At 41.8% G+C, this 14658-nt stretch overlaps 1 protein-coding gene across 1 annotated transcript; it reads right to left on the reverse strand.

The window, feature by feature from the left end:
- Positions 1-621: 621 nt before the first annotated feature.
- On the reverse strand, positions 622-4156 carry LOC147122740 (interleukin-8-like). The gene is made up of 4 exons (XM_086010000.1): positions 4016-4156; positions 3270-3405; positions 3044-3127; positions 622-1580 (listed from the first exon to the last, which is right to left on the reverse strand). Exons 1-4 carry the CDS (start codon positions 4077-4079, stop codon positions 1553-1555), a joined length of 312 nt encoding a protein of 103 aa, XP_085866126.1. The 5' UTR covers positions 4080-4156; the 3' UTR covers positions 622-1552.
- Between the last annotated feature and the right edge of the window lie 10502 nt (positions 4157-14658).

Genomic DNA, 14658 nt, shown 5'->3' on the forward strand with positions numbered 1-14658 from the left:
ACCTCCTCTGCACCCTCTCTAACGCGATCACATCCTTCCTGTAGTGTGGCGACCAGAACTGCACACAGTATTCCAGCTGTGGCCTAACCAGTGTTTTATACAGCTCCATCATAACCTCCTTGCTCTTATATTCAATGCCTCGGCTAATGAAGGCAAGTATCCCATATGCCTTTTTTACCACCTTATCCACCTGTTCCGCCGCCTTCAGGGATCTGTGTACTTGCACACCCAGATCCCTCTGACCCTCCGTCTTGCCTAGGGTCTTTCCATTCATTGTGTATTCCTTTGCCTTGTTAGTCCCCCCAAAGTGCATCACCTCGCACTTTTCCGGGTTAAATTCCATTTGCCACTGTTCCGCCCATCTGACCAACCCATCTATATCGTCCTGCAGACTGAGGCTACCCTCCTCGCTATTTACCACCCTACCAATTTTTGTATCATCCGCGAACTTACTGATCATACCCTTTACATTCATATCCAAGTCATTAATGTAGACAGAGGATCTTTTACTCTGATATTGCTAATTAACCCTGTCTCATTACACAATACCAGATCTAAAATGGCCTGTGCCTGGTTGGTTTCAGATAAGTTCAATAATTTAAGTAGAAACAACAAATTTGATATTTTGTAATAAATATAGAAAATAATTCTTCATTTATTGAATTATAAATATTCCACGTTACCAATTTATAATAAATAAAAATTACAGATTATCTCCATGTACACAGATTTTAGCATCAACAAAATAACCAAATTCACTGAAAAACATAAATACAAAGAAAATAAACCATTTTAGGACTTTATATATATATAAAGGAGAATAAATAAAATGCGGCTCAAATAAATTACAATAAGAATCAAAATTACAATACTGACAGTATGCCAGGTCAAAATTGCAAACTTCATTTCGACGGAGTACCTACACTCAGTAACACCTAAACCTGGCATCAAGTGTATGACAACACGATAACTGGATTAAAATTACACAATCAAAACAGTCCAGCTATTTAACTGCATATTACATGTCTAATGATTGGTACCCTGATACAGATTAATGAAATCTCAGTGAAGAGAACATCCAGGCCCTAACTTCCCATGGGGTTATCTTGATCTCCTGCCGTAACTTTGGCAGAAGGTCAGCAGAACCCTGTGGAGAAATGGTATAAGTGGTTGTATTTTTTTTTACCATTACTTCATTTCTTTGTAGGTTCTCACTGGAGAGCATCCACAGAAATTTTAGGTGCCACATTCAATTCTTAAGTAACAAAACTGTCAAATAAGTTAATACATGAATAAATACTAACAGATGAATTTTAACTGATGAGGGAGGGTATTCTAGTTTTCTATGGAATGATGAGCTAGATGGACCTAATGGCCTCCCTCTACTTTGTGACTGATTTGTAAACACAGAAAGCAGTCATACATTCACTGGCTGCTATAAGTCTACAACAGGCCTAAACATGATAGTAAATAAATGTAAATTCCTGAGCTAGTACAGAGTCCCTATTGTAGATAGGTGGCACTTTCTTGACACTCAGCCATTGAGCTTCTCTCAGTGAGCTTCATCAGTCTTCTTGGAACTGTAGAAAATATAGAAATGAATAAAAAGTATTGTGACTCTTGCAGGAATATATAGCAAAAATATTCAGGAAAGCAATCCATTTCACAAACAAACATTGTTTCAATTTCATGTACAATTTCCCCAGAACATAGGAACATAGGAACAGGAGTAGGCCATTCAGCCCCTCGAGCCTGTTCTACCATTCAGTGAGATCATGGCTGATCTGTATCTGAACGACATCTACCTGCTTTGGCTTCATATCCTTTTATACCCTTGTCTAGCAAAAATCTATTGATTTCAGATTTAAACTTATTAATTGAGCTAGCATTTACTGTTTTTTGTGGGAGAAAGTTCCACACTCCTACCACCCTTTGTGTGAAGAAGTGTTTCCTAACTTATCTCCTGAATGGCCTGGCTCTGATTTGAAGATTATGTCCCATTGTCCTAGACTCCCCCACCAGCGGAAAAAGTTTATTTCTATCTACCCTATCAATTCCTTTCAAAATCCTAAAAACCTCAATCAAATCACCTCGTATCCTTTTATATTCCAGGGAATACAAGCCTAGTTTCTGTAATCTCTCCTCATAATCTAACACTTGGAGCCCTGGTAACAGAGGATAAATGTGCAGAATGTTGATCAGTATGTCAGTGTTTGACAGAATATTATCCTTTCTCCTATGAAAAGTTCTTAGGTGAGAGCAGCAAAATGCATTTCCAACTGGTGTTAACTGCTAGGGTTTTATTCAGTTTCAAGCAGGCATAACAAAACACCTTTGTTAACTTTAACATCACTTGGCACTAAACCAGTACTCCATTGTACATAGCCTTAAGGGAGTGTGAGAAATGTGTCAGTATTACATTCATACCACAGAAGGTAATCTGCAGAATATACAGTTCAGGTACATTGCCAGCTAAAGCAGAGAAAACCTTGCTTTGTGAGGTGCTCATGGAGGGTCTTACTGGGCTTCAAAGTGGGACGTTCTCCCTTCATTGATACTTCTGTCCCTCACCTCTACACAAAAATAAAAGTTTGAGTTAAGTTATCAGTGGGTCCAATAGGATATAGGTAACCACTGCAACATGTCCATTTCTGGTTCTCTATCTTTCCTTCTGCAGCCCCAGGTCCTCCTACAGTTAGCTACAATTCTATCAATAGCTTGTCAACTCAATGAGGTAAATTTTCACCTTTACCATATGGGCGGTATCTGGTGGAGCAGATCACCAGCTATTTACAGAATCCGCCTGATTTTCATTCGCCCAAATCAGCTGGGTTCTATAATGGGCAGGCGATCTGCTCTTCCAGATTACTGCCTAGATGGTAAAGATAAAATCTACCCTACATATTTGGTTATTTCTGGAAGATCTATGAAAGATAGACTGAACCCAAAATTCTCCAGATTTTACTTCTTTCTAAACCTAACTTTCCTTTTAGTTCAATCTACATTTTTATTGTTTTAGTGCAAGCTGGCAAATGAAACTTACCTATTGGTTATCATGTCAATGATTATCTTCACCCAAGGGGCATTAGGATTCAGACACACCGGGGAACCATTTTTAAGGGTCGCACTGTAAGAAATGAAAGATGACAATTATTGCAAGTTCTGTTATCCACTTTCAATATAAAAAGGAATAATATCCAATGAACATTGTGTAAGTATTATTTACATAAACAGCAGGTTTATCAATAACCAATGATATTAAAACTTACATGATTTCAACATTTGAACAATGCGGACCACTTGGAATAATTTCAATATTCTCCATGTGTTTTGGATGGATGAATTTGGAGTTTGTTTTAATGCATTGGCAGCGCAGGCTCACTCCTGCATTTCTAAGAGATGCAGCTGTGGAAAGAACAGATTATAGAAATTTAGTATTTGTAATTTGAAATGTTAAATATAGATTCTTATATACCTTTGGATGAAATGATATCTCACTGCTACAAGCAGACACCCTACAGTTTTCTCTCTAAAGCAACACAGGTGTCACCAATTAATAGCCCTGATAAGTCAACTCATAAAACATCAGACTTTCAATCTGGAGGGCCAAGAATCAAGTCCATCAAAACTATAGAACTGATCCCTAAAAGTGTCCTGTGTAGTCTATGATTAACAATCGTTTGCTTCATATTATCCACTGACAGCTATTATATATCTTCAATAGTGAATCTTAATCAGTATTATTTAAGTTTACCTATAAATTACATGTATACAATATATTACAAATATAAATTCAATCTAATATTAATATCAACTACAGCCTTTTAAATACATTAAAATATATTGTTGTTTACAAGTTAAAATTGTAGATTCCACATAAACACATTGCAGTGATATAGAAGTAGTAACTCTGTCATTTAAGCATATCAAAATCCACTAGTTATATACATGATTTCAATATAATTCTAGATTCTGTATAAATTCTATGTAAATATAAAGTAGGATTATTTCTTACCTTGTGTGGAAGCCACATAAAGTACAAAGAGAGTCAGGACGGGGAGAGTAACTTTGCTGTTCATTGTCTTTTGCTTTTATGATGTTCTTAATGTTCTTCCTGTTGCTGTGCTGCTGAAGTCTGTATCTGCTCCTCATTGCTCAGTTCCTCTATTTATAACCAGAATACTGTTACTCAATGGGCTGAGATGATGTAATTGGTAATTTCCCAGGAAGTTATGAAATACAAACATACGAGTCAAGACTGATAAGCTGAGGATGAGTTCATGCGTGCACACAATCACGTGAAAATTTAAGCAAAAATGCTTTAAATGAATTATTTAAAAATCATTCACATTCCCTCAGGATTTTTGCAAATCCATTTCCATTTCAGTCCTATCTGGCTAAAGTATCTGTGAATTGTCATGGAAAATCTTTAAAAATCTTGTAATGAAAGTACTGGCTGTGTGCTATAAACATTAATGTTATATTCTATGTTAAAAGCAAATACATTAATAATTAATTGTTTTTGAACTACTGACATTTGTTTCTGCCTAAATAATATCATCATATCCAATGGAATGTAAACACTGGCAATTGGTGGAGGATTTATGCCGAGCTATTTTTGTGAGTGGAATCAGTGGATGCAAGCTCAACACACTCGTATGATATTCCTCTTTCCAATAGTTAACCCATTTATTTTAATTGGGTTAACAACTCTGCTAAAATAGTGGACTCAGGGATATAATTTAAATGCGTTAAGCATTCATTCATTAGTATCACCAGCAGTAATTTCTATGCTTTTGTTGTCTCCTTGAGGTTGTGTGATGCAAGGGAATTTTAGGAAAAAGTAGATGTGAGTACACAAAGAGAATGGCAGTGGGCTTTCTTTCTCACTCACAACCTAATATGGGTGAAACAAGTTAGCTAATAAATATAGCTAAAGCCTTGATGACAACCCATCCTGAGAATCTCATGGAGGTTGCACGGGAGGATATAAGTTAAAATGAGTCCTGAATTTACATTCAGAGTTTACATGATTATATGAAGGAAAGGCAAGATTCTGAAGTGTCAGCACAGCTATTACTCAACTGTTTAAAAATTGTGCAAAAATAGCGCTGACCGATGATAATAGAATAATGAAACAGATAATTCAGATATATTTTATAAAAATGTTATTTTCTACCCAAAATTATTTAATGGCATTTATTTAATTCAGCTTTTATATGCCCAATATTTTGTAAAAGTTCAATTATTTTGAAGGAAATAAATGATTCAACTGCACCAATGCATCATATGGAATGCAGTGATCTGATTAGCAATGGACTGATTGCTACAATTGTGATTGAATTGCTAAACATTTCAATACCATTGTTTGTTACACAATGGCCTAGAATTTCCTTGTCATTTTCTGTGTAACTATAGTGTAAGAGTGCCATAGTGCCGATTTTTAGTGGAAAACTAATGCAATCATAGCAAGTAACACCATAGAAGGAGGCCATTTGGTATTGGCACTCCACTCCCTCATAGTCACCCTCTACAGATGTAACCCATCCATTCCTTACACTCATTCCATCACTCTCACTCAAACTTCTCTTCTTTCCCTCCCTGTAGGAAAAGAGGCCCCACAACAATAGGGAAAGGCAGAGAACCGGAGGTGGCCCTCTAGGTTCAGCCAACTGACTCCAGCAGAGGAGGGGGCCCTGGAGATATCGCGAGTTGCAGAGCTGCTGGCGATGGGAAATGGCGAGAGGGGGACATCCCAGCAGCCTGGTGAGAGAATCACATCTCATACAACCACATGGCATACAGCAGTCACTCATATGGTGACTGATGTCAGCAGTCAGTGAAATACCATCATGTGCATAATGGTAATGTTACCCATTCTTATTATAACACTTTGAATTCATCTCTTTACTCTTCCACAGGTCCATCATCTGTATCCCCCACCACTGCCCAGCCAGAGGAGGAAGATGACTCCTCAGAGGAAGCTCCAGCCTCTGAGGGTGCACCGTCAGCAGACCCAAGTGCACCCAGCACCAGAGCAGATACACACACGTCAGTGGGTCCTGTGCGTTACAGAGTAGAGTTGTTACCTGGTGTCTTGCACTTCACAAGTGAGCAAGAGCAGGTGGTGTTGACAGGGACAGCAGTGGAGACTCCTCGCCGGAGGGTGCTGGACACTCCAAGCTTTGCCCAGCTGCATGCAGACGCTGAGCCTCGGGGGCCATCGAGAAAGAGGGTGATCCTGGAGGGGCAGCAACAATTGCATGAGGCTCTGTCAGCCATTGCAGCTGTGATGTCTGCAAATGTGCAGAGATTGAAGGAGTCCATCTCCAACATGAGCACCACCATATTGCAGGCGATGACAATGATGTGCTGTTCCATGGAAAGGATGGCCACCTGCATGGAGCAGCAAATGCACCAGTCACATGAGCACATGCTAGTTGTGGACAACAGATGGCAGACGCTCATAGACCTCATCTCGAGAAGGGATATAAACATTGACTTGGGCGCTCATCACCCCACTGCTATGCAGCAAGGTGCTTTTCAATTCCTTGCTCGCAGGTTAGTGCGGGTGGCCCATGAGAGGGGTGATGGTGAGAGGGGACATGGAAGTGGGGGCTCTTCTCAAAGTGCTCCCACTTCTCCCCCGTTGCCTTCTTCTCAGTCAAAGCCCCACATGCTTCCTCGGATCCCAATGGCCGAGTCTGCCCCTGCAGGGTTGCAGGAGGAGCAGACTTTGGCAGGGCCAGCATAGGCTCCAAAACCCAGAGGGTGTCTGTCAAAAGTGTCGAAGCAGTCACAGCAGGGAAGTGAGCAGCCTGCAGCTACCTCTGCTGAAGCCACAGGGGTTGCACCTTGTAGAAGAACTCGGAAAAGAAAAAAACACACAAAAGTAGAAGCACATTGGTATGCACATGGGTGTATGAACAAATGTTAGTGTTAAGTTTCAGTTATATTTATGACACAGATAAATGTATTTCTTTGCACCACTTTCTAGTTTTGTCCATTTTTGCCTGCTAACTTGGAAGTGGCCTTGTCACTTGGAGTGAATGGTGAGACATTACTTAAACTTGAGCACTGGGGGTTTGGGTGACAGGAATGACTTGGTCATTGTAGGACTGCTTTGTGGTGTTGTTGTGGGGGAACTTAGTACAGCATGTGGCAGCCATGTGTCTGCATTGGAGCAAGTTAAGTAAATCTGGCCTTGATGAGGCCGTCCCGGAACTCCTGGGCAGCAATGTGCACCACTGCTGGTGCCATCTCCACCTCAGGTTCCTCCTCCTCTTCCTCCTCTGAAGAGGCTGTGCGCTCTGCACTTTTCTCCTCCTGCAACTCCAATCCTCGCTGCTGCGCTATGTTGCGCAGCGCGCAGCAAACGGTGATGATTCTGGAGACCCTGGCTGGTGCGTACTGAAGGACTCCTCCAGATCTGTCAAGGCATCTGAAGCACATCTTCAGCATGCCTATTGTTTGCTCTATGACACATCTGGTGGACATGTGGCTGTCATTATAATGCCCCTCCCAAGTAGAAGACTTTGTGGTTCACAAACACTGCTGAGTGATGATGGGGTGCCTTGTGTGCAGTCGATGATGCCCTGCACCTGTGGAAAATCAGCCAGAGCCACAAAGCCGAGTGCCCACTCAGTAAAACTGACCTCATCAATGGCAAAGTTAATATAATTGGCTGACTTGTCAAACATGGCATCAGTCACCAGGGTGATGTATCTGTGGGTGGCCAACTGTGAGATCCTGCAAATGTCTGCTGCAGATCCCTGGAAGGAGCCTGAGGCAAAGAAGTTGAGGGCGGTGGCGACTTTGACAGCCACTGGTAAGGAGTGTCCACTAGGACCTCTGTGTAGCTGGTCTTGTTCCAGCAAGCTACAAATATCTGCAATGACCTGGCACGATAGCCGGAGCCTCCTAAAGCACTGCTGCTCAGTCATGTTGAGGAAGCTCATCCTCTGCCTGTATACTCTGTGTTGGGGGTATCGCCTCCGGTGCGGTGCAGCCCTGCGCTGACCCCCTCTCTTGTGGAGCATCAGGTCATTGAGGAGAAGGCTGCTGCTGCTGCTGATGGTGGGGCTCATCTTGGTCCGATGCTGAGGACCAATTTGAAACAGTATAAGCGACATCCATGCTGATGTAGTAGATGGCAGGTAAAATGGAGATCAGCGGGCCAATCCCTCAGTGTTGTGATTGTGAGTAGCAATGTGGTGAGAGTGGCCTCCGAGGTTTCAGAAATGACCTGCAAACTGCTGACACCTAAATCTGTGGACAAAATGGAGTGAGCAAGAGCCTTTCCACGAGACAAGTAATGAGGTGTAATGTTGCAGTGTTTATGTGCTTTTCCCAGCTCTGAATGAATAGACTCGCCAATGGCCACTGAGCTTCCGCCTTCCCTTCATAGGCAAGGTACCCGAGCTGCGTGAATCCTATGCTCCTGCAGTAAAAGTCAAAAGCTGGTTTAAAAACCCACTTAAGGATTTCTCAACAAGCATTTAATGACTTCAATGAGGTTGCCTGCCTCTGGCAATCGGGTCCGTGTCGTGACTTCCAAGTGGTTCGTGGGAGTGCTCCAGAAGTGTAAGGAAACTTAGCGTAAGCCATTTAAAGGCCAAAATTGGACAGAAGCTGTTTCCACCTGAATTTACTTGCTGAAAATTTTTTTTATGCTGTTTCTGCACGGTGAAGGCATTTCTGCTGTACAGGTAAAGGGGATAAGGGAATGGAGTTCCCACAATGCGTACAGGACTCCTTTCTAATCCAAAATGTAAAAAGCCCAATAAGGGAGGATTCGTTATTGGATCTAGTAATGGGGAATGAAACAGAGCAGATAAGAGAAGTAAAGCTAAAGGAACATAAAGGCAATAGTGACCATAATATAATACGATGATAATTGAGAAGGACATAAGTATGATGAAAACCAAGTTAATAGATTGGAGAAAAGCTGATTTTGAGGGGCTGAGAATAGAACATGGGGGAAAAAAATGGGCAACAATATTGGCAAACAATGATGTAGAACAGCAACAGGAAACATTTAAAACGGTGCTCAACAGAGTGCAGAAAAATATATTCCGATAAAAGGAAAGAACAAACTAAACAATAATGAGACTCCATGAATGAATAAAGTCATAAGGGAACAATTGAGGGTAAGAAAAGAAGCATACATTAAGTACATAGACAGCAGGGGAGTGCATGATAAGAGAGAATATGGAACGATTAGGAGAGAAGTCAAAAATACAATTAGGGAGGCAAAGAGGAACTATGGAATTAAATAATCAAGGAACATAAAACAAAATAGTAAAATATTTTACAGGCACATCAATAAAAAAAGGAAGGTTGGGATGGGATTAGGGCCATTAAGGGATAGTCAGGATAATACCACAGGTAACGATAGAGTGAAGGCAGAAATATTAAATAATTATTTTGCTTTAGTATTTACCAGGGGTTTGAACATGTGGACATGGCATTGGATGATGAGATTAGTAATGAGATAAGTGCATTTAAAATAAAAAAGGGGATATATTAAATAAATAAATCAAACTCAAAGTGGATAAAACCCCTAGTCCGGATGGATTATATCCAAGCATTTTAAAAGAATCTAGGGAAGAGATAGCAGAGGCATTACTATGCATATTTAATAATTTGTTAGAAAAAGGTGTAGTGCCAGAGGACAGGTGGATAGCTAACGTAATACCGATATTTAAGAAGGGGGATAGAACATGTCCAGGGAATTATAGACCAGTCAGCTTAACATCGGTGGCAGGAAAAATAATGAATAGTCAACATGGATTTCAAAAGGGAAAGTCTTGCTTGACCAACTTTATTGAATTTTTTAGAGAGGTAACAGAGAGAGTAGACAATGGTAATGCAGTAGATGTAATTTATCTGGAATTTCAAAAGGCCTTCGATAAGGTACCCCATAATAGACTAATGAACAAGGTAATTGCTGGCTGGCTTCAGGACAGAAAGCAGAGAGTAGGAGTAAAGGGCAGCTATTCACAGTGGCAGAAGGTGGGTAGTGGTGTTCCACAAGGATAAGTGCTGGGACCATTGCTGTTCACAATTTACATTAACGATTTAGACATAGGAATCAAAAACAAATTGGCCCAGAAATTCGGGTTGGAGGCTTCCCGCTGGTGCAAGCCTCCGACCTGCACTTACCTTGCGTGCCGGCCGTTGAGCTGTGGGCCCGCGTGGTATTCTGATCCTGGGCCTCCTCCAACTGCCGACGCACAGTGCTTGCGTATCCCAGGGGGCGCAGTTAGTTCGAAGCATCCCCTGGGATCACGTGGGCCATGGAGAGCCAATGGTAGCAGGGAATGCTTCATTCATAAATTTGGCAGGAAGAGCTGTCAAACCTATAAATACTATAAGCCCCAAAACATAACTAAAACTTCAAATAAATTTTTAAAAAACATCACATTTTTAAAATAACTATAAATTACATGAAATAACTATTTTAAACAATAATTAAAATTTTTGAAAAAATTAATTACATTTTCTAACAGGGCTAAAAATAAACTTATGTTTCTTTAAAGTATTTAAAAATAATAAACCTGTGGAATAAATGTTTTAATTTTAATTAAATTCACCACTTACCTGCTTTTTAAAAGTGTAACTGCTGGAGACTTACCCTCCCGCAGTAACCTGCAAAAAAAACGTAAGTTCGATGCGCACGCGCTGCCTCTCCGATGCATGCGTTCCACCTGTCAACCCCTTCTTTCAAGGGAACGGAAGTTCCGGTTTCCCGTGCATGCGCAGTGCATGCACGAAACCGGCACTTTCGTTGGGCCTACGGGTGAGTACCCAGTGCGTACTCACCCGTAGAGACCCGAATTTCTGGGCCCTTATCTAAATTTGTGGATGACACCAAATTGGGGGGATAATCAATACTGAGGAGGACTGCAACAAGTTACAGGAGGACATTAATAAACTTGCAGAATGGGCGTATAATTGGTAAATGAATTTACAAGGATGATACCAGAAATGCGAGGGTATACGAGGGAAAGGATGAACAGGCTGGGTCTCTTTTCTCTTGAAAGAAGAAGGCTGAGGGGTGACCTAATAGAGGTCTTTAAAATTATGAAAAATTTGGATAGAATGGATACAGAGAGAATGTTTCCACTTGTGGGGAAGGCCATCAATATAAGATAGTGACCAAGAAATCCAATAGGGAATTCAGAAGAAACTTCTTTACCCAGACAGTGGTGAGAATGTGGAACTCGCTACCACAGGGAGTGGTTGAAGCGAATAGTATAGATGCATTTAAGGGGAGGCTAGACAAGCATATGAGGGAGAAGGGAATAAAGGGTTATGCTGTTAGACTTAGGTGAGGAAAGACGGGAGGAGGCATGGACTGGTATGGCCGAATGACCTGTTTCTGTGCCGTATATTTTGTATAATGTTATCCTATGTAATCCTATGTATGGAAAACTGAAGAAATTCACTCCCCATTAAGTGCTACAAATGTAAGCAGCATTATTCAGTAATGCACATACAGATACTGTAATTCTCAAATCAGGTGAGACAGGGTGGCAACAAAGGGGAGGGCAACAACACACAACTGGTGTACATAAGTTATTTTTACATATCCACCTTTGGTAATGTGTGGTATTTTGATAAATACTAATTTCACTGTCAATAAGTTAAATACAGTTCAAATCATACAGAAATGTTATCCATCCATTTCAAGTTTTCATGAAGAACCTACAGATTATGAGCAATTAGAAATGTATTACATGTGGTGAATGATCTGTTTCCAGCCTGAGATCATAAGAACATAAAAATTGGGAGCAGGAGTAGGCCATACGGCCCTTCGAGGCTGTTCCATCATTCAATAAGATCACGGCTGATCTTTGGTCCCAACTCCACTTTCCCGCCCTATCCCCATATCCTTTGATTACCCTAGAGTCCAACAATCTATCGATCTCAGCTTTGAATCTGCTCAATGACTCAGCATCCACAGCCCTTTGGGGCAGAGAATTCCAAAGATTCACAACCCTCTGAGTGAAGACATTCCTCCTCATCTCAGTCTTAAATAGCCTACCCCTTATCCTGAGACTATGCCCCCTACTTCCCCCTTTGTCCACAACTTCCAAAAACATTTCAGGTTTTGCTGGTACCAGACCCTCAATTGATCTCCTTCATAATACCCACCCACGTCTGCTTTATTCTTTGAGCATTGATAACTTGCATCTCCGATCCATTGAACACAAATCACCGTGTCCTCACTTCGCCTAGTGTGGTCTGTAGATCTTGATCTTTATATGTTGCTTACAGCCTTCTGTGCTTGTTCTTACTGTGCACGTCCACAACTGGATCAGTCCACAGTATGGGACCTTCTGTTGGCCTCTTGTATGGTAGCCTCTCATGTCTGCTTTAGCCTCTAAGCAATGATTACTTTTTTCATTGCTCCTTATTTATATTTATTAAATACATGTTTAGTTAGTTGAGCAGCATTCTTGCAGGCAGCTCCTGACTTGCTGCATTATTGGGCCAGAAATTCCAGGCCAGAAGCGTGAGTACGGTTGGCTTACTCACGCTTCTGGCCGTTGGAAATGCCAGCGTTCAGCATGAACAGCGCATGCGGGGAACGCCGGCATTTCCAGACCTCGAGCGCGTGCGACTGCACAGGCAGCGCTTGCGCAGTGAACTTCGTGGATTTCATTCATGAAATCCGTGAGGTTAAGTCCTTAGAAGTTACACTGAAAAAAAGCAAGTGTAAAGTGGTTCATTGGCTGCGGAGGAAGATATATTTTATCGTGGAGCTTTTGAAATGCAATATTTTTGTTTGGGAAAGGGAGGGAAGTTATTTTAAGAAATTTTAAGTAAGTTTTAAAGTTTAAATTTTTTTTTTTTAAAGGGTTTTCAGAACGGTAGGTAGAAGGAGCAATTGTGGCTGTGTGAATGGAATGTGAGAATGAGTTATGTATGTATGTCCACATATATTCCTTTACGTATATGTATGTATGTTTTATATTCCTTTACTACGAATGTATGTTTTTAATTATGATTTTCCAACAAGTTACTTTCTCTGAAAGTCATAATTAAATAATACATTCATACACATAAGTAAAGGAATATATACATAACACGCAAAGGAATATATACAGACATACATACTTTCAGAAGCTCCACGATAAGAAATATCTTCCTCTGCAGCCTCTGTAGCAACTGTACCCATGCTTTTTTCATGTGTAAGTTGTAATGACTGGACCTCACTGAAAGCATTAATGAAAGCGGCGAATTATACTGCGCACGCGCTGCATGTGCAGTCGCACGTGTTCTGCCTCTGAACCCCTTCGTTCAGAGGACAGGAAATGCCGGTTTTCCCCACATGCACTGTGCATGCTGAAAACCGGCATGTCATCCGGCCAGATGCGTAAGTACCCCGACCGTACTAGCGCATTTGGAAGGGAATTATTGGGCCAACATTTTACATGTCAATAAAATAAAAAATTTAACACTTGCACGACTTGCCCCCTCGCATCTGCGACTGAGGGTCCAAGGAGGTGCATTGCGCAAGAGGTCATCATCGGACGTATCCTCACACTGTTCCCTTTGGGGAACTGTATGAAGTGGTGGAAGGATTTATGGCCGTGATTAACGCTCATTCCGTGACCGTAACCATCTTTGAACCAGCCATTAGGGTGGTTAGTCCTATGGCGGGAGGGTTTTACGGGCTCCCACAACCCATCTGAGGGGGGGGGGGCCACCAACACCCACGGACGCAAGTATCCCGCTGGATGTCCACCCAGAATTTAAAGTTGGAACTCCGACTCCACTTGCCGGGACTGTCTGGAGTGGGGTTCAAAACCCTACTCCTTCTGGCCCAGCGGCGGGGATGCTTACTGCTACGCAAAAGGCCCACTCCGCACAAAAGGTGACACCCATACGTTTGCTGCGCCTTTTCCCTCCCCGTGACTGGAGCCCTATGCTGCCATTTCACGTTGCTAATCGGATTGGGCGTTTGTCATAGCGGTAGGATCCCCGCCGCTGGGCCAGATCAGGGTAGGGTTTCGAACCCCGCTCCAGACAGTCCCGGCAAGTGGAGTCAGAGCTCCGGCTCTAAATTCTGGGTTGACATCCAGTGGGATATTTGCGTCCGTGGGTGTGGGTGGCACCCCCTCCTTGTATAGCTTGTGGGAGCCCGTAAAACCCTCCCGCCATAGGACTAACCGCCCTAATGGCTGGTTCAAAGATGGTTACGGTCACGGAATGAGCGTTAATCATGGCCATAAATCCTTCCACCACTTCATACAGTTCCCCAAAGGGAACAGTGTGAAGACACGTATGACGACGACATTGCTAAATAAATAAATGGAATTTAAAAAATTCTTTTAGGGCTTTTAAAAGTCTTTAAATTGCTTTAATTCTCTTTAAAACTACTTCAGATTACTCAAAATAATGTAAACATTTAAAAAAGTTTATAAAAGTTACCAAAATCTTCAAAAAACTTCCAAAAACCTATTTAAACTGCTGCTTTGCATGTAAAAAAGCAAAGCAACTTGACAGAAACATTGGGGGCGTGTCCAGTGAAACTGAGACCTCAAGGGGCGTGTCTCACTTACACTGCACGCTCCTGGGTCCGCGCTGGCTGCACTCCTGGGCGGCGTGACGTCATACGCTGCCCGGGAATGTGCTTTCTATTTCTCC

Source organism: Somniosus microcephalus, chromosome 2 (genome assembly GCF_052327205.1).
Source record: "Somniosus microcephalus isolate GS21.2 chromosome 2, FLI_Smic_1.0, whole genome shotgun sequence".
In the NCBI taxonomy this organism is placed as follows: Eukaryota; Metazoa; Chordata; class Chondrichthyes; order Squaliformes; family Somniosidae; genus Somniosus; species Somniosus microcephalus.